Source organism: Zootermopsis nevadensis, unplaced genomic scaffold (assembly GCF_977971745.1).
Source record: "Zootermopsis nevadensis isolate Lab colony 2312 unplaced genomic scaffold, Znev_1.0 Znev_ptg000027l, whole genome shotgun sequence".
Lineage (NCBI taxonomy): Eukaryota > Metazoa > Arthropoda > Insecta > Blattodea > Termopsidae > Zootermopsis > Zootermopsis nevadensis.
Window position 1 is genome coordinate 7,080,951 of NW_028259159.1, and position 25,508 is coordinate 7,106,458.

Here is a 25,508-nt window from a genome sequence, read left to right on the forward strand (position 1 = left end):
TTCAACTAATATAATTGATACTCCAATGCTCTGACACAAAAATCACTATTACTTTTATAATTATTGCATTAGGTGTCGTATTATTTAATTATGCTGTCAGTAACTCAGCCTAAAATGCATTGAATGACAGGATGGTTAATGAATTGGAAGGGATTTGATAGAGGTCATGGCTAAATTGAAGATATTATCCTAGAATTTGCCTGGAGAAAACTACAAAAAAAGAAACCCTCAACAACAATAGCTGACCTCCAGGTCACGATTTGAATCCGACATCTCCCTAACATAAAGCAGGTGTGTTAATCACTAAATTGCAACATTGGGTACACCATTAGGAACACCCAAGAATACAAAGGGGTTGGATCTGGATGGGAGAGAACAGTTTGTGATATATGCTAACGTTAAATTACTGGGTGAATTTGACAAATCCTGAGGATCAGTGTCCAGAAATGTTATCATGGCACCTACAATTTAAAAATATAGAATACCTGCTTTTTACACATATAATATTACATGCAGTGCAATCTTTACACTTTCTTTGCAGGACATAGACGCCATGGAGCTTCATTTTGCCAAGAAATGACACATGACTAGCAAAAAAAATAAATAAATGAGATCAAATACATTCATAACAAATAATGAGTCAATAAAAATGGATTCAGTGAAAAGTTGCACAGTTTCAAGTAAATCACACAAAACAATGCTACTGACAAATACATAGATCTTTCCTCAACATACAAGATTTTAAACCACCATAATATGCTGTTAAGTTACTCAAATGTGACTGTGTAAATAAAGTTTGATTTTAATTAAACCAACACATGGAAATTATAGGACACAATGTATCAGGTCTCAACACATTAACTTCTTGTGTACTAATAATTATCCTGACTTCTTTGAACAGACACCCCATAAGCCCACCTGACCCTTCCAGCCATTTGAATACACCTCAAAGGCCATGCAGGATGCTTTTTAAAAACTGGCTTGAAAGCGATCTGTGGAGGACTAAATTTTCTGAGTCATATTTGACAACACTGCTACAATTCACATGGTAGCATTTTCACTTAGAACTCGTCGAACAAAGAGTTGGTGTCAAGTCCTTCTAAAACATCCAATCCTGAATTTTCAACCTCTGTCATGCGCTCAATTGACTTGGAGGTCCTTTCGCTTGATGAATTATGACCACTGGCAGAACGTCCACCACCAAAATTCAAAGACATCGAAACAGTGCAAGTTTCTTGTAAGTGGTCCATTACAGTTGTTGCTGAATGTGAAGGTCTGTGTGAGTCAGAGACATCAAATGATGTGCCGGAAGCAGCAAGAACCTGGGACGAGTATGAGGGGTGGGAAACAGCAGGTACTGGACTTCCAAAACGTGACACTTTGGGTACGAAACCTCCTTTAAATGCTGGTGCCAACTTATCAGTTCTGTTGGAATTGAGAGGAGGAGTTGGCTGTGGTTGATAGTCAAAGCCTTCACTCCCAACATTGTTTCTTTCATCACGTTGATGTAGAGAATGCAATACTTTCTGTCCAAATGAAGCAGATGTTGGCTGTAGCTTAAATTTGAATTGTTCATTACCAGAATGCTTTCCATCTTGAATCTGCTGTGGTGAATCTGACACATTCTGCCTATATAAAGCAGACTTGCCATGTAGTGGCTGTTCTGCTGCATCTGTGACTCTCCTGTTAAATGGTGTGCTGCTATTTATAATTGTAGATGCATATGACTTACCATTTAAAGAGTTTGATATGTTCATAACATTCTGCAAATTTGTTTTCCTGATCTGTACACTGTTATTTAAAGAATTCTGAGTCCTCATATTATCTTTGCTATTAACTGAGTTATACAATGTTCTATCAGCAGTTTGTGAAACTCTTGTACAACACGCCAAGTTAGGAACACTGGAAGGATTCCGTTGCCAACCATTTGGATGGGAGAATAGAGGAGAGGCATTACCTCCAATGTTCCCACTTTGTTTTAGAGCATGATGGGGTAGTGATAAATTTGCAGGACTACCAACAGTACTGAACAAGGAATTTATAGGCCTACAAGTCAGGGAGGTATCAGGTGCAGAGTGGTGTAGCTGCCACTCAGTGGCGCTCTTCAATAGTTCCCCATGAGATACATGATGTACCATTGTTCTTCTGACATTGCTGCTATGTTTGCTTGCTATTTCATCTTGTAAAACATTGCTGTAGATGTTAATGATGTTATTACAAGTCACATTGAGGTAGTGTCGTCGTGCTGTAATTCCAGTGCTAAGCACGCCCACCTGGCGAAGAACCAGGACAGCTCCAGGCTGCAGCTGTCCTCCATACAGCTCCCACACCTCACGATGTAGTGTTCCATGGACCTCCCCTTCAACATATAGCACCTAACACTCAGCTAGTTCTATATATGCAATCACCAACAAGGAGTGACTTTTCAGTCTTGTAATTTATAGAGTGACACAAATTGTTTGTCTTCCTAAACACTACACAGAATTTAAATATACACAAAAGCATTACAAATCCTACATGCATAGACAGATAAACATGAAAGCTTTCTCCATGCAGGATACAGCCCACTTATGTAATGTACCGATATGCAAATCCAAGACTAATAATTTGCTACAGCTGCCTCACTCATGGAACTGATATACTACAGATGTTCAACAACCCAAAATAAAATAATTTGCTTCTATGTAATTTACATTAAAGGAAAATAAGCCCCACCAAAAAACTGTATGTTGTGGAGTACAGCATCTTCATGTCTTATGTAAGCAACAAAATTCTCTAATTAGAAGTTAGCATAGCTATCATGTTAGTGTCAGAAATTTAAAAGTAGAATGAAAGTACAAAGTCTGGCCTCTAGGGGTATGTCAATAATAAAAATCCATAAAATGGTTCAAACCTTCAGGGGAACAGACACAATACCATTAGCCCATCATTACACAAAAATAAGGAAAGCAGAATCTTTATTCTTTCTTTCCACGAAGAAAAATAAAGATCAGCTCTTACACACAAATTCATTGAAAAAACCCAGTAACAGCGCTATTTCCCTTCTGTTGAAACATTTACATGCCTTGCTCTGTTAGGTAGGTAAGGTTCTGCTGTACCTGTTCTGTCTTGTAGAACGACACATGGATCAGGTGAGCTACAATCCAGGTCACGCAGCACTGTCACCAGGAATGGAACCTTCTGATGCCATAGCTGTCGTGCAGCAGCTCGTCGCTTAACCCACGCCACTGTAAACTGACTGAGAGGCCCACTGCTGTCACTCAACTCAAAATCCCTCAACATCTGTTGCCAGGCTGCCGTCTCAAACATTGAACTGGATGGTTGGGAGCACAAAAGGTTCTGCAACAACAGAATTACATTAGCTTCTACAGCAGAACCCAATGGCACAATTTTATGGCTTTATTACTCTTTCTGAGCTTTCATGTTTCTTCAAGAGATTTTACGTTTTCATGGCAGTGAGTCGGTAAACTTCTACCAAACAAAATGACACAGGGATTTAAATCCTGGCTGTCCAGAACTTAAGACAAACTTTTCAAATGCCTTTTCATTAAATGTTTTGAAAGTTGTTAATAGCATGTTTTAGGATGGGGTTATGACAATTCTGTGTTTGGTGGCAGAATGTCACTAAAAGTCTCACCTCATTATGGAGCATCTCAGAATCTGCTGTGGGAGATAGAACTGTGGACTGGTTCATTGCATAGTCCTGTGGGCACAGAAAACATGTTTCACATTGTGTGCAGGTCGCTGCTCTTGCTCTAACATATTTATTTTAACAATTTTCCTCCTTTCATATTGAGGTAACTCAATGCACTATTCTACAATTGAACCTTTGGTTCTACCATGTAAGAAACAAACATCATTAAGCTCTCAGAAATAACAAATAACTGCTTAACAAGAATCACCCACTTTGTCTGGTAGCAAGCCTGCTGGACCTGGAAACTTTCGCTGACGAACAGCCTGACCAGTCCTGTGACAGTGCTGTGGAGTTACATCAATGTAAGCAGGTCTCACTGTCTCTGCAAGAACAGTAACAACAGTGAGGCTAGGAGCAGTCACCAGCAACTTTCAGATCAAAGGAGGAAGTTTCAAGAAGCTCATACACAAAACAAGACGTGGCTAAACACAGCCAGACCCAATATCTTTATGAACAAAAAAAGGATAACATTAGACAATGTCAGATTTTGTATTGTTTTCACAATAAAATAACACTCATCTGTAGAAAATTGAAGTGTTCCTATGTTCCCCAATACTCAGCTTGAACTGCTTACAATTTTAAGTTAACCACTCATTTTACTTCTACCCTCAAATGGTACAACATTTTTAAATTGTAAGGTGTTATGCTCACTGTTTGTTAATTTATTTTTCTTTGTTATATAAGGCTCCTCTTCAAGTGAAGAACGTTTTTCTCCTTTCGTTCCGAGTCCTGGAATTCTCTTTGCATATTCAGTTTCTTTTTCAAATGCTCCTTGCAGAAAATCCTGCAACACACGCAATATGAAATTTGGATTCTACTTTAGTAGAAACCGTACATTAAAATCGAATATATATTCACAAGTAACTGAAATAAACTACATTAATATAGTAAAAAACAGATATTGTAATTCCGCACTGAAATAAAAATCAGTAAAGTTAAGCTGTTCCAATATACTAGTACCTCATCCAAATCAAAATCTCCATCCAGTTCGAACATTTCTTGTATACGCTATTGAGGAAAATAACATATAAATATATTACTATTTGAATAATGCTACAAAAAGCACACTACATGGTTTACGTATATAGACATTTCCACAACATTTATACATATCGCGCTGCACTATTACAATAACCTAACATTTCAAATTCCAATACGGGTCACAGATTACCAAGGATAAACACATTCAGTGACCTGATATTAAGATTAAAAACCACGGGTCACAGAATACCAAGGATAAAAAGACTTACATTCAGTGACCTGATATTATGATTAACTGGAAACGAATTTCACAGGTTATACGTAAATCAAACATTTTGTTTTAACACAAATTATAGAAGTAAATAAATTACGTCAAAATATATAGAGAATTAATCATGTTTGTGAACCCTACGGATACAATTATGGTTACAGAGATGAATAACAGCAATATTTTCAATATTTCAAACACTTTCTCTGTATCGATTTACATTGACATGCCCCAATATAAACCGTGATAATGAAATTCTTATGGCTCGAACTTCAAATTTTGATTAAAGAACTGCAGGAATAAAGCAACATGCAAGTTGTTTGCTAATTGGCAGCCTACATAACATACTTTCCCAAATGCTTGGCACAAGCAAAAACTTAAATTTAACACAGCAAAATGCCACCGCATTTTTATACCTGCATGCAGTGGCAATAACAAAAGTCACTTTCCAGTCAGAAATCAAACCATAATTACCCAGTCAATATCAAATTACTTAATGACAGCTCATAAAATTTCTTTATATTCCATATGCATCGATAGTCAGGAAGGTTTGAATGTCTCTGGGTAAAGAGAAGGATTAAAAATGTTCTCAGTTCTGTTAGTAAAACAATAATTTATTCTGTAAACAATTCAGTGAGAAGATATCTGGACGGAACGCAAGACATTCACAGAGGCACATACAACTTTAGATATCAAATTCAAACCTTCTGACTGTCCTGAAGAGGTTATGTGCAAATGGACCCTTTTGAAACCATGAAATTAAACACAAAGTTTTTCCAGATGCATCCAAACAAAACAATCTTGTACTGACAGCAATTTTATTTGTGTAGCAAAATTAAGCATAAGAATTTTCTGAGAACATTATCCATAAATGTATGTAAAATGCAATTTGAAGAACAATGTAATGGCTGCCAATACAACACTGCAATGTTCCTCTCCAGTACATACAAATTGTAACAATAATATAAAAATTATATAAAAGGAACCCTTACTCCATGTTCAACAAAGCATAACAAGTGCTGCATTCTGTTGAATTATTTACAAATAATCACCACCTTCTTACAAGGTATGTAATACAAGACAATCAGAAATATGTAGGAAAAATACTAACAGTTATATAAAACACCACTACTGGTCCCTGCAACTAACAATAGGCTCAATCTTGTCCACGCAACATCAGGAGTTGCCACAAGCAATTACAAGCATTAAATTATTTGTACATAAAGACATTTATAATTTAACAAAGAATGTAACCTTTTCATACGGGCACAGAAGGCAGAAAGTGAGATGTCTAGTGCTGACAGCATGAAACTTCATGTTCTGACAAACAAATTGTTGTGAAAGTGTTTCTGTTTTAGTAAAATGTGATAACGCTATACATTGGTGTCTTTCTAGCACAGCAGTCTACAACATATCAAACATAAAGAAAATGCAGTAATATGAACACAGTATCTTGTTTGGTACATTAGTCTCGATATGTTGGTCCCTTTACTTACGAAAAAGCCCTAAAATATGGCTTTAAAGAAACACCTCATTCCACACACAGGAATGTCACTGAAAAGCGGGTGGTAAAGAAATTTTCCACCTCTTAAGGCATCCTCCTACCTATACCACATTCTGTCAAATGTTCAAAGTGGTTTCCCAAATAACATGACAATGTGTCCAGCATACACAACCCAAGTCCACTAACACCAATATTTATGAATCCCTAGCAGCATTCCCGTCTGATGTTGCATGAACCGGGAAAGACCAACTCATTATTTTAATACCCTGTAATAAATACACAGCTAATATTTCAAGTTCCCATGGTGACAAGAAGACAAAAGTCTTCTAGGATGTTGACCTGTGCAGTCTGGTAGAAACTGATTGATGTTTCAGAACTGTTTGCTGTCTCATTGCCCTAATGATGGAAGCAGTAAGCACCTCTGAAACATCATTCAATTTCTACCAGACTGCACAGGGCAACATCTCAGAAGACTGTGAACTAAATACTTATTTCTTTTCACAATAAAAATGCTATGAAACAGTGTTCCCAGCCTTACAAAGAAACAAAAAAGCTTTATAAATTTCTGTGTGTATAATGGTCAAGAAGAACCCCTCACTTATAATAGCCATCATCTCAGATCTCCCTAAATCAATGTCACAAAAATTCGATCCATAATAAATGAACAAGTCAGGAACATTATGGGGACTGAAATCTCTTAAGCATTTAAGTGCTGTATTTTTTCTCGTACTTCACGTTACCTCTTGCGATACACTTTTATTTAGATAATCATATCTTTTTCATATTTTTCCAAATGATAGAAAATTTTAAAAGAGGAACAGGACAAACATTCCATCAATAAACATCTCTTCTTATTGCCAATTCCTTCCACTTGGTTCAACATTTCTGAATTTGTGCACCTCTCCTCCCCCCAAAATATATATATTAGAACAAAATCAATGTTATGATGGTGAAGGTTAGAACAGAGTTGAACCATTACAACAGCACTTCATTCTTACATGCTGAAAAGAAGGCACTGAATTAACATTGCTACTTAGCCTGCTAATAAAGATAAAGAGTGTATGCTTGGTCCCACATGGCACAAAATTATACAGTAACCAAATACAATTAATACTGTCCACGTTAATATATGTCTTAGCAATATTAAAACTACTTGCCATCACTACACGCAGCTCAATACTGTGTGGCTGTAAAACATGGTCTGCCACTCTGAGGAAGTAACGTAACATACATGCTATAGAAAATAAATGGACATAAGACAGAGAGAAAATGTAGAAAATTGAGGATTTTATAATAATTATCAACGCTGTACATTTTATGTGGTTCGGGTTATGATAGGATAAACATATAGCACCCAGGAGACAAGGAATGCAAACAGAATTTTGGTTAGGAAAAATTACCACTTGCAAGACCAAGATGGCATTGGAGAATAATATTAAATGTGACTTCACAGGGAAAATAGTTTGTGAGATGTAACCTGGCCAGGATCGAATCAGTCTTTACTCCTGCCACTGTGTGTGTCTTGACTAACAGATAACATAAACCTTCCCACGGATGCTACGTTATTCATTTTGAGTAACAGATCAAGTTTTACACTGATAAAGTTGTAGTTTTACATACCATATAACAATCTTTCAGTTTTTAGATAAAACAGGAGACACCAGATTCTGAAAGAAATAGTAGACTGCACTTTCTGATATTAATTTCACTGCGAATATCACGATGCTGCATACTTTTAGCTAGAAGTAGCAAAGAAAATTTGTTAACAATCTTATTATCATTCCTACCAACACAAACTTTCTGATCAAAGTATGCTTCAGCCTCATGAAGGAGAACAGCATGAATGGATAAACATGAACTATAATGTAATACCAATCAGTGCGTGTGTGAGAGGGGGTGGGGGATGAGTATGACATCAACAACTTGGAATCTGAACTTGCCTCATCCTTATTTAATCTTTTTCCAAAATATTAGGGAATGTGTAATTGCTATTTCACATTCTAAGAACCAGCACTCTACATATTACAGTACATTTTACAGAAAATTTTGAAAGCACAGAACACAGCTGCTAATACTTAACAAAACCATCAGATGCGTCCTTCAAGAGGCCAAGCTTAGAATTATTAAATTTATGTTTATATAATTTCTAAAGAAAACCATGGAAATCTAAATGAAATGAACCAGAATGGACCCACACATCTTTGAAAGGGCAGGCAAAAATTCAAGAAGGAAATTTCATACAAATACAAAAGAACAGTGCAAGCCCAAAATAAGAGGTGACAGATAAATTAACTATAGCCAAGTTCCCCACACTACACTGAACTTCACAGTCTCACACATTATATTTAAAATACAGTACTATACGGAGCAGTCCTTCTTGGGAAACTAATACCTGCTTAGATGATCAAAACAATCCTTGCCTAAACACAATCTGAAGGTTTATTACTCTGTTCAAAAGAGCCACCATTGGACCCTAATTTGATCCATATGGATTCAGTCCACACCCACACATCCTCTCTTTAAAATTTAATCTAATATTCTCCCATCTATACAGAGATCTTCCAAGTGGTCTTTTCCCTTCAGGTTTTTCTGACTAAAATTTTGTATGGCTTTCTCATTCTCCCATGTTACACGTTTCATTCTTTTCAACAAGTTTTTTACTGGTGTGGCTAATGCTGCTCATTAGATCTCAGCAATGGTGAAGGACTCCATTTCCAACGTGGAGGTACCTACCCCGTACGGCAGGACACAGATTCGACCCGCAATATAACACATGCTCTGAACCTCTGACAGAACCTTGTAACCTACAGTATGATTGCAACTCGTAAATTTCAAATCACATTTTATTTTAAGGCTTGAACACTGGCCACAAAATATCTCCAAGCCTGAGCTACATCATAGCAAAAGGGGTAGGGATGAAGGGGCAGGAGGGAGCAATACATGCTATGCAATATTACTTGACCATCTCCTCTTGTTCCCCAGGCTTCAGCTGGCTGGCCAACTCACGTGTGTATTTGCAACAGTCAGTAGAGCTCGGAGATATCTTGCAACAACTGTAATGTACTTCCTTCCCTTTACTTGCAGCAACCTCGACCCTTTCCTGCCAGTGACACAGTGCTAGACCTGTCACTGTCCAACATGACATGCCTGAATGATGATTTTCTATCATTTATGTTATCTTAAGAAATCACCTATGTAAAATAAATAATTTTAAACACTTTCTTCTTCATATGAGGTCGCTTTCAAGAAGTGGGCTGTGGCAACAGGAGGGACACAACACATCTGGTTCACTTCACTGCCTCGACAGGTTTTCTTCTCTGCAGTGACTCATGCACGCTGTCACAGCTCCGTAGTGATGACAGTCTTGCGATGTATCGCTGATTGCTCGTGTTTTAGTGGCTTGGTAGTTGTCTCATTGGTGGCAGAAGTGTCAGGAGCCACAAGCCATGGCGAAAGCTGGTTCAGGCTAGGTATGGAGCCACTCAAGTTCAGTTTCGAGGTCTGCTTGCTCGCTGTTGTCGCGCTGCTGGTATATGGCGACTCCTGCGACAAAGACACACACTCACTATTAAAATATACTGTATGAGTTCGTGAATTCTTAATGCAGAAGTTCTTCATCATTACGACAAGCTTAATGAATGCTCCATGGTTCACACTATTTAGAGTAACATAGTCAAGAAGAAATTCTCTGCTTTTACAGAAGTGAAGTCTTCAACTTCCAAGACTAGCCCTTTCAAGCATACCAACTGGGAAACTTACCCTTGAAACCTTGCACTGGCGGGTCTCACCGGTGGCAACGGACGGTTTCTTATCAGCCACTGGAGAGCTCTGTGTTACAGGAGACAGTGGAACAGCAGGTGATTTAGGGGAGACAGAAGAGGACTTATCAGACACACTATCAAGGCTGTCAAGTGGTGTATATGACTTACTGTTCTCAAATTCACTGAACGGATTTGACACAGGGGAGAGAGACAGGAAAGGGTTTGGCTTATCTGATGATGCTCCATGGAACGGATTTGTAGGTGGCAGGGATTTGGATTCAGTCGGAGATAATTTGGATGTTGTGAACAGGTTGATGAAAGGGTTGTTTGGGTTCAGGACAGGTGGGAGAGATAGCTGCGGAGATTTTGGGGATTGCGGTGCAGGATTGATGACCTTAGGAGACAGACATGGGGCAGTGTGATTGCTGGAAGTTGTGATCACACTGAGGGCTGGGGGTATCACAGATTTCTTGCTTGTTGCATCCTCAGTGTTGGATTGGTTCAGAGTGTTCTTACTATCGAGTGACAGTGACGGGAGTATTACACGCTCCAGTTTGCCATGGTCAGACCACGAAAAATGTGTCACAGTCACAGGAGTAGTGCAGCGTTTCTGTGACATCCTGTTGCTATCATCAGTCTCATCCTGTGAGGGATCCTCAGCATGAGCACCATCTGGTATGGCACTAGGGCCAACAACTGTGGAGTTCACACCACCAAGGGATAAGGTGAGCTTATCACCACCCTGTAGCAATGTGCATATAAAGCAGGTATCACCAACACAGCAAAAAGAAAACAAAAAAAGCGATTAGAAGCAAAATAAAAGCACACATCGGCACAATAAGTATCTTGTATACAAAACAGAACTCATCTGAACACAAATTTGCATGGAACACCCAATGGTAAATAATCTGCCATTGTACATTCCCCATACATCAGTCCCAGACTTACCACTATTATCCATTATGACAGACATAAACATATCAAAAGCAGACATACATATTACAGTGTTAGAAACCTGCTTCTGGACTGATGGACATAGAAAGTTACAAGCAACAGGAGAAAAAGTTTTTAAACTGTATTAAAAACACAATCAGGAGATGAAGAAGAAGACTGTCTTCTGGGATGTAGACACTGCAGGAATTTACTGTTGCCATCACCAAAATTCAACCTCATGATGGAGGCAGTAAGATCCTCTGAAGAAATGGTCAATATCACTACATTACACAGCTCTACATCCTAAAGTACAACCATATTCATATTTCTCACCATGATAACGTCAAAAGTTTACAAAGAATTGACAAAATATTAAATTAAGGCATTACGCAACAACTGAAAGTAGACAATAAATTGGTCAGCACATGCCAAAGGTAGACATTATGCAAGATTGAGACTATCATGAACAAGATGTTCATCAGTCACTGGGAAGACTAAGTGAAGGCAGACATACATATTGGACACAGTGGATGCAGACACAAGAACGATGCTTATATGACGATGACTCAAAAGGCTTCATTACAGGACAATCCACACTGAGGGATATGTTAGTGGATGATACGGTGTTTGAAGCTATGACAGCGCAAACACAATGTAATTTTCTCGGTTGTCATCTGTATCAGCACTGGTTTAATTTCCAATATTTTGGAGACTAATGTGATATCAATTATAGATGCTAGAGGTAGGTAGACAGTCTCTGAAATGTTGAAAATTAATTTGATAATGACACAGCTAACATCTGAGAATACCTCACTGTATTAATAGACAATTATAATAAATGTACATCAGATAAAATCACCAGTTCTGACATTAAACTTTGATTTGTGCTGCACATATTATAGCAAACAGAATAAGAATAACCTGACAAATGAATGTGGTGAAACAAAAACATAACTTTTCAGGTGAAGAAAAACCAGTTCTAGATGTCTCTGCGGTAATGTATGCAACTCAGTTTTACACTGCGTCACCGAATAGAAAGTGCATAACTCAGTTTTCACTCAATTTTTGTTACCAAGGAGAACTTTGCAAGTGTATAATTTTGGTCAAATCTTTACTTTACCATCCTTCCCATTAACACCGCCACAAGGAAACAGAACAGACCTCCAACACCAACATTTACTGAAAAACGCTGGGTGACGTTATAGATAAAACATCTCAACACCCCAGCCCAATATGATCCTTCCCAATAAACTTTTATTTTAAGCAGAAAACAGAAGTGTGACTATTCAGTAATCACATTATATTTGCTTCCGACACTTACCACAGACACAAAAGTGGCGCTGAGTGTATCCAGAGGTGACTCCACACACAGCTGCTGTTTCCTGCTGCAACACAAAGTCATATAAATTCTGGCATTTCAGCTGTGAATACATTTGTTAAAACTTGAATTGAGATTATACAGATAACACAGGCAAACATGAAGAACCAAGTTCTAAGGAAGAGTTATTGAATATTTAATCATTACTCTCCCCCCTCAAAATAAACCAACATGATTATAGTTTGTACCATGCGAGTGATGACCGAATCCTTGCGATTGTGAAAAGACCTCACACCCTTCTTGCATAATGAGTGAGCCTCTCACACTGATTCGGTCTTCAAAGATCATGTTACTTCTGTCCTACATTCCAGCAATTTTAAGATTAGCGGTGAACTCCACTTGTGGTACTTCGCTTATTTTCTTCTGTACACTTCAATAATGTGAAGCAAAAACAAAAAAATGAATTTCACAATTGTGTAAAGTTTACCCTTAATAATCGGAATTCCTCGAGTCCTGTGCAAGATTTAGGGACTGTAACATGAGAATCAAGCAAAATCTCTGCTCCCAAAACTAACACAAAGTCATAAATGTTCATACCAGTGTTTGTATAAAAAGAACCAGGAGCAGAAGTTAAGGAAAGAAAAAGAAACTCTGAGACGATGGACTTTTCAAGGCTTTAAAAACCTGGTATTGGGGGGGGAAAGAGAAGAAAACAGCAATGATTTCATAAATTTGCTATGCCCCTCCAATACTCAACCATGTACACCCTGTAAAATAATTTCTGTGACTCAGTTATCAATAAGCTTACAGTATTACCAACCCATTGAGTAAGTTCTTCTCAGTCCCACGCTCATCCCGGTTGTTCAGGTCACCAGAGAAAGGTGTCTTCTTCAGCTCCTCCTCCACTTTTGCTGCAAAGAGCAGAAAGAAGTCCTTGGTTACCAGCTAAATGATTCAAAATACTTTGCACCGCATACATCCAGACATAAAACAATTTCTGGTCGCCACATAATTCTATGCCAAAAAATATGCCCTACGCAGTATTACTGTGGGCAGTACTCTCTTTTAATAACCCTCCGATAACTGGCACTTCAAGGGACATTGCCACATTGAGTTTCTTAACGCACAAAATCAAATCCTGTTGCCTGTACCATTTCTGATCACATCAAATAATTTTAGGTTCTATTCATTCATGTTCTGCCAAAACATTTTCCATCATCATCGTTGAATGAAACGCTTTACCACTGCACCTGGGGCATGGAAGAGGAGGCCTGACCAGCCATTATGTTATTACAAAATAGGTTCTTGACCGAGATTCACTTCTGACCAGGAACCTGGATAGACTAAAAGCAAACAAGTGAGATACCCATCAAGGCTACTTATAGGATGATTTTAAACAATGACACAAAAATGTAAAATGGATGAAATATAATAACACGAGATCTTTAAACAAGGAACATTATATGAAAATTTAATTTATCCTGCTGATGTCCTGTATTAGCAGTATATTTTACCTACTGCACAGCTGTTTCAACGTTCATTGTCACCACTGATTTTAAATTAAAAAAAAAACAGAAACATAAAAATCAAATAAGGAAACCAAAAAAGCATCACAAAATGTTTTGCCTAATAACAAGGTACACAGGACACACTGCATGCTAAGCTGACATACGACACACTCCCACCAACCAGCACAAGTGGGTTATGTGACTGTTGGACTCAAAAAGCAAGCATACATCAGAGTCGCGTGTATTCCCTTCAAATATATGTAGTACCTAAGTTAAACTCTTAGGACAAAGTTAATCTAAGTAAAATCTAAGATTTTAATTCTTACCACAAAGAAAACACTTTACCATTAGAGATCAACTGGTTAACACCGTTCAAGGAAATACTCGCTCTTCAGTGAGAATCATACAAAACACATTAATGCATTCTGTAGGTAGAATGAAGAGTTACTGATTGTTAAAATGTGTTATATATAGTTACCACTGTGTTTTATAGGCATATATTAGTCTACATATAATGTTTAGGAAACATCCTGCACTTGTAGTCTCGGTTTGAATTCATATGCCAGGCACAGAGGATCTCCCTCCATCCACAAAGAATTTTTGCCCCGCTGTGTGTCACATCGAACAGCCCACAACCAGCAAGCCAAAGCAAATGATTAACAGCATTGTACCTTTCAGAATATTGCACTTGAGCTGGTCGGGGGGGAGCGGTCGAGCCCCAGCAGAGCACCCAGAGTATTTAGTGTTCTGATTGTTGGGGAGCACTGTCACCAGCAGCGAGGTTGGCCCCACTGCAGTCTCCAGTTCTATGACACAACAATCAACACAAATAACAGAATCAGAAACTTTGCCCCTTACACTCAGATAAAATCACAAGTTGAAGTGTAAGAAAAGAAAATATGTATATTTATACATTGCATAAGAGAGGGGATGTAAAGGAAGAACAGAAAAAAACAACAACTTAATAACGAGCTTCACAATTTGCTAGTTCTTAAGTATATGGTAAAATGGGTGAATCATAAGCATACACACAGAAGTTTAGAATGAAATTCTAATGGAAAATACCATTTGGACACCTCGTGTATTGTGGAAAGATAATATGAAATAAAGATGACACTCGCAAGAAATGGCTTAGGACAGGGCTTTTGTGAACACACTGACAAAATCTCACGTTCCATAACACGAAAATTTCTTATTCACAAGAATAATAACTGACGACTGAAGGACGGCAGTGCTGGGTTACGGGCTGAACAATGGGAAAAGCTGTTGTGTTTAGTGAGCAGAGTTCTGACAATCAAAAAGGGCAGATAAATTCCTTAGGGCATCACCTAACAGCCAGTGCAGTTGGCACCCATAACACAACACAATCTGTTCTTAACAATGAATGCACCAAAAGATGAGGGAAAGCAAGAACTCACCATCAGTCTTACTGGACGATCCGCACGTTGATGAGGCATCATTCAGTGACTCATCAGTGTTCAGGTTGTTCAATGGCTCCTTCACCAAACTTTTGAGCAGTGAGTCTAGATGTTCCTCAGCCGCTGCAGCCACTGCATACAGATGACCTCAAAATTCACACACCTTCTTATATGTTTAAGGATGTTACAAAGTTTCAATGGGGAAAAATTCTGCTACAGAAAAGTGGTCAGACTTAAGAGAGATGCAGACACTGGTTCTCATTGCAGTGATTTGTATTACCTGGTGTGGCGGTCTTGTTCCTCTTTAGAGTTCCCATGCCACTGCTGACGGTTGACGCGGCTGGACTGCAGGTTGAGTTGGCAGAACTTGGCACAGTACTTGGAGTGGTGGGTTTCGAGAGGCTGCCTGCTGAAATGTCTTCCATGGGACGGATAGTCTGTCTCGAAGAGCTACTGGATGTCTCACTTGGTTCAGCTGTCATGACTGGGGATGACTTGACAGGTGGAGGCACATCACTGGAACTGCTGCCTGTCTCTGCGCTGGTATGTGAAGTAGCTACAACTGCAGTGCTGTTCCTAGACATGTAGAAGGACACAGAGCTTATGAAATTCACGCATATTTGTAGACATTAGGCATAATGCGCACAGCCTTCATATAGGATTTGAGGTTTTCACAGCAATGAGTCTGAAGAAGGCCTTCTTCTAAGTTGTTGCACCCTGTAGTCTGGTAGAAGTTTACCGATTTTTCGGAGGTCCTTGCTGCCTCCAACATCGCCCTGATGATGGAAGCAGGAAGGACCTCTGAAACGTCGGTAAACTTCTACCAGACTACATCGCATGACAAAGATAGCCATCTTCTTGCACAGTCTTCAGTTTGACACCTCCATGCAAGTGCCTAACTTCATTCAAAGATTTTCATGAAGATAACCTTTCATGCCAATGTTTATGTAAATAACATTTAAACATTCAGTTCGTACCTCAAAGAAAATGTTTACAATATCTACAATATTAAGTCTGATCAGTATAATATTATACAGGAGTCTGAAGAAGAACTGTTATGAGAATTTTTAGTGAAGACAATTCAATAGCTGGAGTGTTTATTTAAAACTCTCATACTGGCCAACAGGAGCAATCAAAGGATATACACAGCTTATACTGATTTGTTACCAGTTTTCTACCCCATGGCACTTACTTCTGCCGCTCTCGCAGGACGTGGGACTGGCGACGGGCATAACGCTGACTTGGCCGACGCTCAAATTGCACTGTACGGCGTGCTCTGTTCTGCTGTGTTGTCTGGAACTCAGTCTTGCCACTAAAATAAACATCTGGGTCACTAACCACTTGAAATCTATACACTCTGTTGAGAAAAACCAAGTCATGGCAATAAACCAAATTTTGGGTGTTTAACCCATGACTGCCAAATTGTAATGGCATTATCATTTTACAATTTACACACCATTTCCTTCACAACACCAATACTAACAACAGAACAAGCACAAAATTCCCTATTCCTCTGCAATCATTTATAAATACACACCTGTATCGGAACCTGGAACCCATGCGGAAGAAGTTCTGTCTTGCAGACGGTCCCTTCACAGGTGATCGCAGACGGAAGAAGGCATGGTGCTCTACTGCACACTTCCACAGATGCTTGCACGCCTTCTCGTTGTGCAACCTAGTGACAGGCATGAGAGTGTTGATGATTAAATACACAGGCTGCAAAATGGAGAGGAAACACACAATGAGGAGGCCACGATGAACCAAACGTAACATTCAAGGATATAACAAGAAATTTACACATACATTTGAATGGAAGGAGAACAAACCCAGAGTATTATTAAAATGGATCTTACAGAAACAGTATGTTACATAAACTGCTTCTGGGCAGGCTTCTGTAATGGCAGCGATGAAACTTCAGGTTCCATATATGTAGGACATTTCTTGATCAGCTTATAACTATCATACCTTGAGTTTTGATTCAACAAATGAAATACAAAATGTGCTAACCTGAAGACGAATGTGTGTTCCTGTTCGCGCCCCTGATCATCATCCTCCACTACAACCAGTGTCAGTTTCTTCTTCTTGAAGTCTAGTTTTCCAATCTTAGGCCTGCAACAAGGTCACACTGTTGCAGTGGTTGCCACTACTGTGTGACTCCTACTGAATGCTGCCCAGTTCATGAGCAGTTCAGTAACATGCCTACGGTATATTACAGTATGGGAATAGAACTGCAGATGTGCATTTTAAATGAGTTAATATCTTCTCATTTAAAGCACAAGAGATGCAGCTGATACAGTATTCTTAAATAATCTACCAACTTCTAACACAGTACTCAGTCACTTTCTCTCAAATTTATCACCTTTAATCTGTTACCACACAACCTCCATATTTCATGAACTGTCATTAAAGGAATAACCATATTTTCTCAAAGCATGCCACTTAAAACACATGACCATCAGAACAAATCAATTTCACCACTCACCAGAAAAAGAGGCCAATCTTCTGGATGCCTTCAAACACCAAGATCCCAGTCGGAGTAAGGCCCAGTGAGTACTCGCATCCATCCTTACCCTAAATTACCATACCGCATTCAATGAGATTGATCCTCATAAGATAAATTAGTCCTGAACAATACATACTACAACTTACCTTCTCTCGACATATTAGCACTAAGACAAAAAGTAACAGAATTATGATGTCAGTGATTATGGCGGTTTTCAGTCTTGTAGGTGGCTACACTGAAAACAGAGGAGATATGTTCCCCTGAAGGGCGAGTAAACACCCACAAGACTGAATGTCATCAAAACACAGAATATCTCAATCACCCAACATGAAAACTTCTTTTCTGCAAGATATATGCCTCTGGGGCTCAGAACATTTAAAGTTTCAAGTTGTAGGCACTACAAACAGAGGTTCAGCTAAGACAGAAAGATCCAAGCTGCTTCAGAGTTTAATCTTAGCACCAATCATTCAATGCACAAGGCACTGTGATTTTATACAGTGTTAAAATAACCTCTGAACACACAAATTTTCATGAAAACCTCATTCAAAAGCTATCAGCATGCAATATATATGACATAATAACACCATAAGTTAACTTAAAAAGTATGTCATATAGAACACGTTCTTAAAAAATAAATCAAATGAAAATACAAAATATTCAACGTCCCACTCACCAGAACTGTGTGGTTGTCCACGCCGTACATCTCCAGCCACTTCACCTTGTTCAGATAGTTCACCTCGGCCTGAGCAGGTGTCAACCCCCTACAACACAGCACACCTTCAAACACAATTCTTCAACTTGCCTGTTGCACACTTTGGTAGTGGGGCTTGTGAGCAAACAGAAAAGAAGTGGTCGACAGTCTCAAAATATATATCAACTCAAATCAGGACCATTTCAAATTGAACATAAATGCAGCACTCACCTCTTCTTGTGTTTTTTGAACTTCAAAACAAACAAACCATCATAACATATAAACACCCCCTACAGAGACAAAGTTATCTGAATATTCCCATTACATGTTCACTGTCATGTTATGGTATTTCTTGATACAAACTCCTCCAAAAAATGACAACCAATAGGGTCCAATTATTTTGTATGAATTTAAGAAATACTGGGCCTCCCTTAAGGTGCATGTATTTAAAAACAAGAAAACCTAATCTACTAGAGACACTTTCACCTTCTGACTGCATGATTATCAGAACTGCTGGATTCAATCTCACATAATTACTGCCAAGTGTCAGGCCGAGTCGCACACAGGAATGTACCGGGTTAAACAATGTCTACCCGATCAATGAGACATAATGTAATGAGGAAAGTGCCCATACAGAACAGTGGTCATGCAGAAATGTGAAGGACAATCCTCACACCTGCATTTCTTGAATTCCTCCAACACAGCGATCTCCATTTCCTCAGTCTGGTTTGGTACGAAGTGGAACTCTGACACCACAGCTGGTGTATGGTAACCCTCCTCATAGTCCCCTAGTTCAGCTGTAGAGAGAGACATCATTAAATAGACCACAGACGCAGTTTGCAGATACAAATCAACTGAATTTCACTACAAAATGTAAAAATAATCAGGATGGTGCAGTAAAAATGTTGTAGGCTAGCATTAGGTCTTCACCCAGTTCAAATCGTAGAAAGGTTTACTGACAATACAGACTGGAACATTTTGTGGTTCTCTCACTTGCTCCAAGTAGAAGCCACAATATTACATTGAAATAGAATAAGATGGAAGGTGCATGAAAGATGAGAAATGTTAGAAAAATCCAAGATGAACACATTGAAGGGAAGCAACAACTCAGAAAATACAAATACATCAAGTCCTACGAGACATGCAGAAACACGACGGAGCACGCTGGAACTCAACACATCTCAGCACTCTCAAATCTAAGTAAGACGACTCACACTGGAGAGCCAGGGCTGACAACTCAACAGCTGTCTGGTACACGCAATCAAGTCGTCCCTGCAAAATGTCCTGTTTCAGTTGCAGGAAGAACTGATAGCGTGTCAATTCTTCACGAAGGCTGTTTGGTTCCGATGAGTAAAACTTCACCTTGAGGCGCAGCGTGTAAGGAGGGCCAACTGCAACAGCAAACAATACACTATATAAATATTGCATGCCGACCCAGGTCCATGTTTAAAGCTGTTTATGGGTTCAGACTATTTCACCCCATGAAAGGAAGTGTTTTCTGATAAAACATACCAATAATAATTATTATTATTTATTTAGTGTTCTGTCTGTCGACAGGTCCATATGAACAGGATCCTTCCATCCTTTTCTCGGACTGGGACCTGTTCATATACGTTCTTGGCAGATGATCCAGAAGTGGTTTGCCATTGCCTTCTTCTGTGTGTGAATGGAGTAATTGTTGGGATGCCACGGAGGAAAACTCCGTGTTGCCTAGACCACGGCCTTGCCCAACACAAGTTATAAATTCGGGCACCGCCGGGAATCGAACCCGAGACCCAGGATTACAAGGCCAGCGTTCTAACCGCTAGACCACCGTGGCGGCCCAATAATAATTATCATCAAAGAAAGAAAAAGAGACAAACAAAGAAGGAAACAAAGACTGAAAAATGAGATAAAAAGAGGAACAAACTAACAATGGGCCACCCATTCTCCCTACCTAACACAGATGGCCCCAAGGTCATAACACTGTTAACATGTGAGCCATACATTGACACATGAGTTGAATACATTCAAGGCCAGGCAGCAACTCACACATGACAAGAAAACCATAGCTGACTACATTCTGCCCACCAAGCATTCAGGGCATCAAAATAAATTCTGATGATAAAGAAACCTATTAGGCTCTCTGAACTTCGACTGAGTAGCTCCTCATCCTTGCACAAGGTCTGTCAGTCCAGAAGAAGACAGAGTAGATCATTACTATATTCTCCTGAAGGCAGTACAGAATGTAACAAATTACTGTCCACATTTTAGTTTTCTTTTTGTTTTATCATGATAATACAAAGGGTGTTATAACCAGACATGGCTAACGTTGGTTTCGTGAAACACACACATGCGTAGAAGCAAAAAAATGACAAATTATGCTAAATGGGTTTAAATACAAGAAAATTTTATCTGAAGACACACATTTCAACAGCCTCACTTTTTACACAGAAAATAACATCTCTCCAATAGATTATGTGGGAAAGTAATGTGTTTGCATTTCTTCATATGAGAGCAAACAACTTGTTGAGGTTCACGACAACATTAGAGAGAGAGACTGTTTGCATGTGTGTATAGCATAAATGTATTATCACACTATACATTGCAGCCATAAGAGCAGATTCACAGACGAGAATGTGAATCGTCTGATACCAGATCACAACGTATGAGGGAGGGTCAGCCATTCTGGCAGCTATCCTCTTACCAGCTCAAATTACAACAGCAGACTGCCTCACCATACATCAAGAACACAGCAGATTGAAGTTGGAAAATGCACATAAAATTTTTGGTCAATCTCGCAGGAAGAAAACATTCGGCAATTTTCACGATAAAAAAAATCACATGTGCAGGAATGAAATGATACACTCATATATAAATCATAAAAGATGCATGGAAAATAGTGAAAACAGAACAACCGATTGCATTTTGTTTTTACTAAAAGACAACAATCCAACCAATCAATACTTATGAGAATGACTGTACAGGAAGAGTGTATCATAGGAATGACATGCAACATGTAATCAATATATCCCATGAGTCATCATCCAAATAACACTGTTACACTCTGCTGTTGTGTGGACAGACTGTTAACCTTTTGATCAACCTGCACAAGACACTTTAACCCTTCCCTCATGTTTTTCTAACTAAAATTCTGTGCACATTTTTCATTTCCCCCAGTCATGTTACATACTTCAATCATCTCATGACTTCTCAATGTGACAGTCCTGAAAAAAATTAAATGATGACTAGAGAACTCTGAAGATCTTTCTTTGCTGTATAATTTTCTCTGCCGATTCTTCCTTTTCAGGTCCACATGTTCTCAGCACTTTGTCCTAAAACCACACATACCACTGGAAAGTCTGCCTAAACAATATTTATTTGCTTACCATTTTCTGCTACTGGCATCTACCAATTTCAAAGAACTCAACTTTAGTAAAAGCATGGAACGAGGTCAAAAAGCACCTCCATTCCACATTCACAAGCAGACAAACACTTACTTTTAACCTGCTTCTTGATGGCCTTTGTAGGATCCAGCCAATGCTGAAACACAAATGACAATGAGTTCAAAACACACAAGAACCACACAAAGAAATTTCATATGTCCATTTGTTTTATTTTGTCACTGAATAAACCAGAAATCAACAAATAATCATCATTTACTCTGCAGGAGCTACAAGCTACTACAACAGAGCCTGACAGCCCAAGTAGCTTACCTGAACATTGTTAGCGTCTGTATACTGCAGTCCGAAGTAGTCCTTCTCGATGAGATCTAGAGAGTAGAATACCTGTTCATAGAGGTCACCACCAACAGCCTTTTTCTGCAACACGCAACATTAGACTCTAAACTGCAGTCCAGAATTGAGTTGCTATGATATACTCTGTGAGACAGATTAGATGTGATTTAGATTTTGTGCTGTACTGAACAAGAGGCTGTACTGTATTTTTTTAAACAGTGTAATGGAGGTTCCACTATATTTTTTCAGTGCTATACCAATTCTTAACCATCCTGACATCCAATGCTGCATAGGAGATGGACTTAATAAAGCATCATTAAAAAACTTGGTGAAATCACTGGGATAAACTGCTCAGTTAAGAAGGTTTCCCACTAAAAACAATGGTACTCTACATTAAGCAACAAGAATTCAATGCATGCACCAATTAGAGCAACATGTGAATCATCAGGAAGAAAGAACGTATGTGGTTCTCACAAGATGCTTCCATTCAACACGATACTTTGCTGAACAGTGACATAAGCAGCCAATGTTTGAATGCAACATAAAACACTTCTTCATTAAGTGAACCTGAATTAGCTTCCTGTGATTGTTCTGCAAGTACACGATGCCATTGACCTCATCTTCACGTTAGACAAGAACCCGTTCTTACGGAACAAGGAACCAATTGTTATTACCAACTGAGAAAATAACCAGCTAATGAAACTACTGGCCTACTAGCACCATCACATATTAGACTTAAAACACAGTTACATGAAGAAATATAGAAGCTGTGGAGTTACAGTGCCATGCATTACAGACTGTGGCAGTCTATGGAAGTGACTGATCAATTTATTGATGCTTTAGTCTTACAGAAAGAACCCTTGGTGCCCGGTGAACTGGAGACTGGGTAGAACCAAGCTTAAATGCTGTGGCAAACAGGAAAATTTCCATTCAGCCCACAGTCAGTTACTTTACTAATATACCATTTTCAGTGGGACTGTAGTAAGCCTCTGTTAAGAGAACCACATGATTCACAACTTCTGATATCAACTCATCCCCACTTCACTTAATTACACCAACAATACTGGGCAAACTCGTATGTTGTAAAATTGGTCAATAGGTAACATCAAATATTCTCCTCTTAGTTAACTTCTTCTTGGTACACACACACACACACACAAAAAAAAAGTTACTTCTAGTTCAGAGAATGAATGTACAACATTCCTTTCCAGAACTATACAATCCCATGAGTATGTGGCACCTGTAATATTCAAACAGGCAGATAAAAATGGAGCACTAGTAATAGAACTAGCTGGGACGGCTCAGTCGGCATGCTGACTGGGTAACTTCAGTTCAATTCATGGCAGGGGCAGAGGTTTCTTACTCCACCACCACTGGCATACCCCCATCCTAACCAGTGGGTACAGAGTGTGGTCTTGTAGGTTATTATCAATGTTTTTGAAGAAAGTAACCATCTACAAGACCACACTGTGTCCAAAAGAAACCTAATGTAACAATACAAAATGGTGTGTTTCATCCCATGCTGATGTCACTAAATAATACTGAAAGATCTATGGAATGTAAATAAATTCTATTTTATGATTGTAATTCTCACGCTCTTTAACCTGACCAGACAGCAGGGCATATGATCAGTAATTGCTTATACAAGTCTACCGAGAGTTAAATATAAATGTTGCTATAAATCATTCAACAGCATCCTGAAAGAAATACAACTCAGCCTATATGAATCAAAGGCTAAATTTTTGTTTAAATTTCTATACATAATTTCTCATTGATAGTAGTGTTCCCTCCCTTCTCGCTCAAGCAACTACTGTTTCCAAACCTACTGTGTCTACTAATCTGAATAAATGGAAAGCCAAGCCATTTCAACTAGTGGTATTGCCCACACCTGACAAACAAAGTAATGAAGATTCTATATCACACCCCTTACCACATTGTGTCAAGCATGTGGAATTTTACTCTCCAGTTGGTGTTTCCAATTTACCTGTCACAAAGACAACGTTTTGTCCGATACTATACCACCCGTGAAATTTATTACTGCTGACTGGTACGCAAAGATCTCGTCTGCTGAAAGTGTAGGGGTTAATAACACTGAATGCTGAACTTATGTATTAGGTAAGTCTAGATAAAGTAATACTTACAGATAAGTCTATGGATAAATCGGTACCATCTAAAAGTATAACTCTACACTGAACAAGGTGTTTATTGGGAATGAGTCGCTGAGATCCAGATTTGACTTGTGTTGAGGTTTTTTGTGCGTTCCGCCCTCTTCTCCGGCTCAAAAATCGTAACATTTTGAATGTGTCCGAGGCTACAAAGGTGTAAACCAGAGCAACAAATCTTATCGAACTGATATAAGGCACAATATTCTATGTATTAACTACATACTTGAATGTTGAAAAGTAAAATATGAACTTATTCACTTTAAAAAATACACTAAACTATTTCCTCTTATGGTAAACATCTCAACGTAACACGGAAGAGATTCTTCAGATATTTCGTAAACCTATGCGCAACGTTTTGCGCATTTCGCAGGCAAACAACATTCCCTCCCCAATATTCCTGCACTCTGGATATCCTGGCCTTGGAGTATGATGCATGAGGCTAATGATCATGGTTATGAGTATCAAAAGGCACAGATACTTCAATGAACTGCCAACGTGACGCGAGCTTTTAGGTTCTCACGTTGGCGAGTATTCTAAATAAACTTCAATGGCTACTTTTGATTAAAATTTACTTCTTGTTTGTTTAACTATAGTCAATAAGAATGATGGATTAATTAGTGAATAATAAATAGAAAAGGGTGGAGAAAAAGACAATCTTGGCTTAACTTCATGTTTTACCTCAAGGGACTAAGGAAAACCACACAAAACCTATGTTAGAATAGCTGTTCTCTGTGCCTAAATTTGTTTTTTGGATTTCCCAAATACAAATCACAAGTGACCTACTCAACTTTGATGTACAGAACAACAAAGTCCTTCTGCCTAACCACTACACCTTGAACACACTAGCTGAAGTAATGTGATTACTTTCATCTGCATGCTCCACCCACTTTAACCCACAGAAGGAAGCCTCTGGCACTCTTTGGATAGGAAGCTGGATGGACTTCACACCCAGTCTGGACATGATGACCTAGAAAAATATCTCTGTCCTCACTAAAATCCAGCAATCCAGTTCATAGTAATAACACTATTTCATTCTTAAACCTCTCAT

The 25,508-nt window shown here is 38.7% G+C and overlaps 2 protein-coding genes across 8 annotated transcripts; both read right to left on the reverse strand.

Moving 5' to 3' along the window:
• Positions 1 to 486: 486 nt before the first annotated feature.
• LOC110832395 (uncharacterized) lies at positions 487 to 5,392 on the reverse strand. 3 transcript variants are annotated; one of them, XM_022069356.2, is made up of 7 exons: positions 5,164 to 5,392; positions 4,655 to 4,702; positions 4,346 to 4,478; positions 3,907 to 4,016; positions 3,638 to 3,703; positions 3,099 to 3,339; positions 487 to 2,359 (listed from the first exon to the last, which is right to left on the reverse strand). In XM_022069356.2, exons 2-7 carry the CDS (start codon positions 4,688 to 4,690, stop codon positions 1,062 to 1,064), a joined length of 1,884 nt encoding a protein of 627 aa, XP_021925048.1. In that variant the 5' UTR covers positions 4,691 to 4,702; positions 5,164 to 5,392; the 3' UTR covers positions 487 to 1,061. The 3 variants fall into 3 exon arrangements, with proteins under 3 accessions (XP_021925048.1, XP_021925056.1, XP_087212459.1); XM_022069364.2 differs by lacking the exon at positions 5,164 to 5,392 and adding an exon at positions 4,945 to 5,142; XM_087356333.1 differs by lacking the exon at positions 5,164 to 5,392 and adding an exon at positions 4,879 to 4,891.
• A 144-nt stretch (positions 5,393 to 5,536) lies between these two features.
• LOC110832361 (uncharacterized) lies at positions 5,537 to 24,861 on the reverse strand. Of its 5 annotated transcripts, none has more exons than XM_087356328.1 (17): positions 24,437 to 24,861; positions 22,275 to 22,379; positions 22,059 to 22,101; positions 19,794 to 19,970; positions 19,256 to 19,376; positions 18,562 to 18,649; positions 17,868 to 17,956; positions 17,393 to 17,494; positions 16,923 to 17,060; positions 16,576 to 16,697; positions 15,666 to 15,965; positions 15,386 to 15,517; positions 14,639 to 14,773; positions 13,280 to 13,370; positions 12,463 to 12,523; positions 10,207 to 10,950; positions 5,537 to 9,990 (listed from the first exon to the last, which is right to left on the reverse strand). In XM_087356328.1, exons 1-17 carry the CDS (start codon positions 24,587 to 24,589, stop codon positions 9,787 to 9,789), a joined length of 2,805 nt encoding a protein of 934 aa, XP_087212454.1. In that variant the 5' UTR covers positions 24,590 to 24,861; the 3' UTR covers positions 5,537 to 9,786. The 5 variants fall into 5 exon arrangements, with proteins under 5 accessions (XP_087212454.1, XP_021924991.2, XP_087212453.1 ...); XM_022069299.2 differs by having other exon boundaries at positions 12,463 to 12,526; positions 15,666 to 15,961; positions 16,578 to 16,697; positions 24,437 to 24,860; XM_087356327.1 differs by having other exon boundaries at positions 12,463 to 12,526; positions 24,437 to 24,860.
• Positions 24,862 to 25,508: the final 647 nt, after the last annotated feature.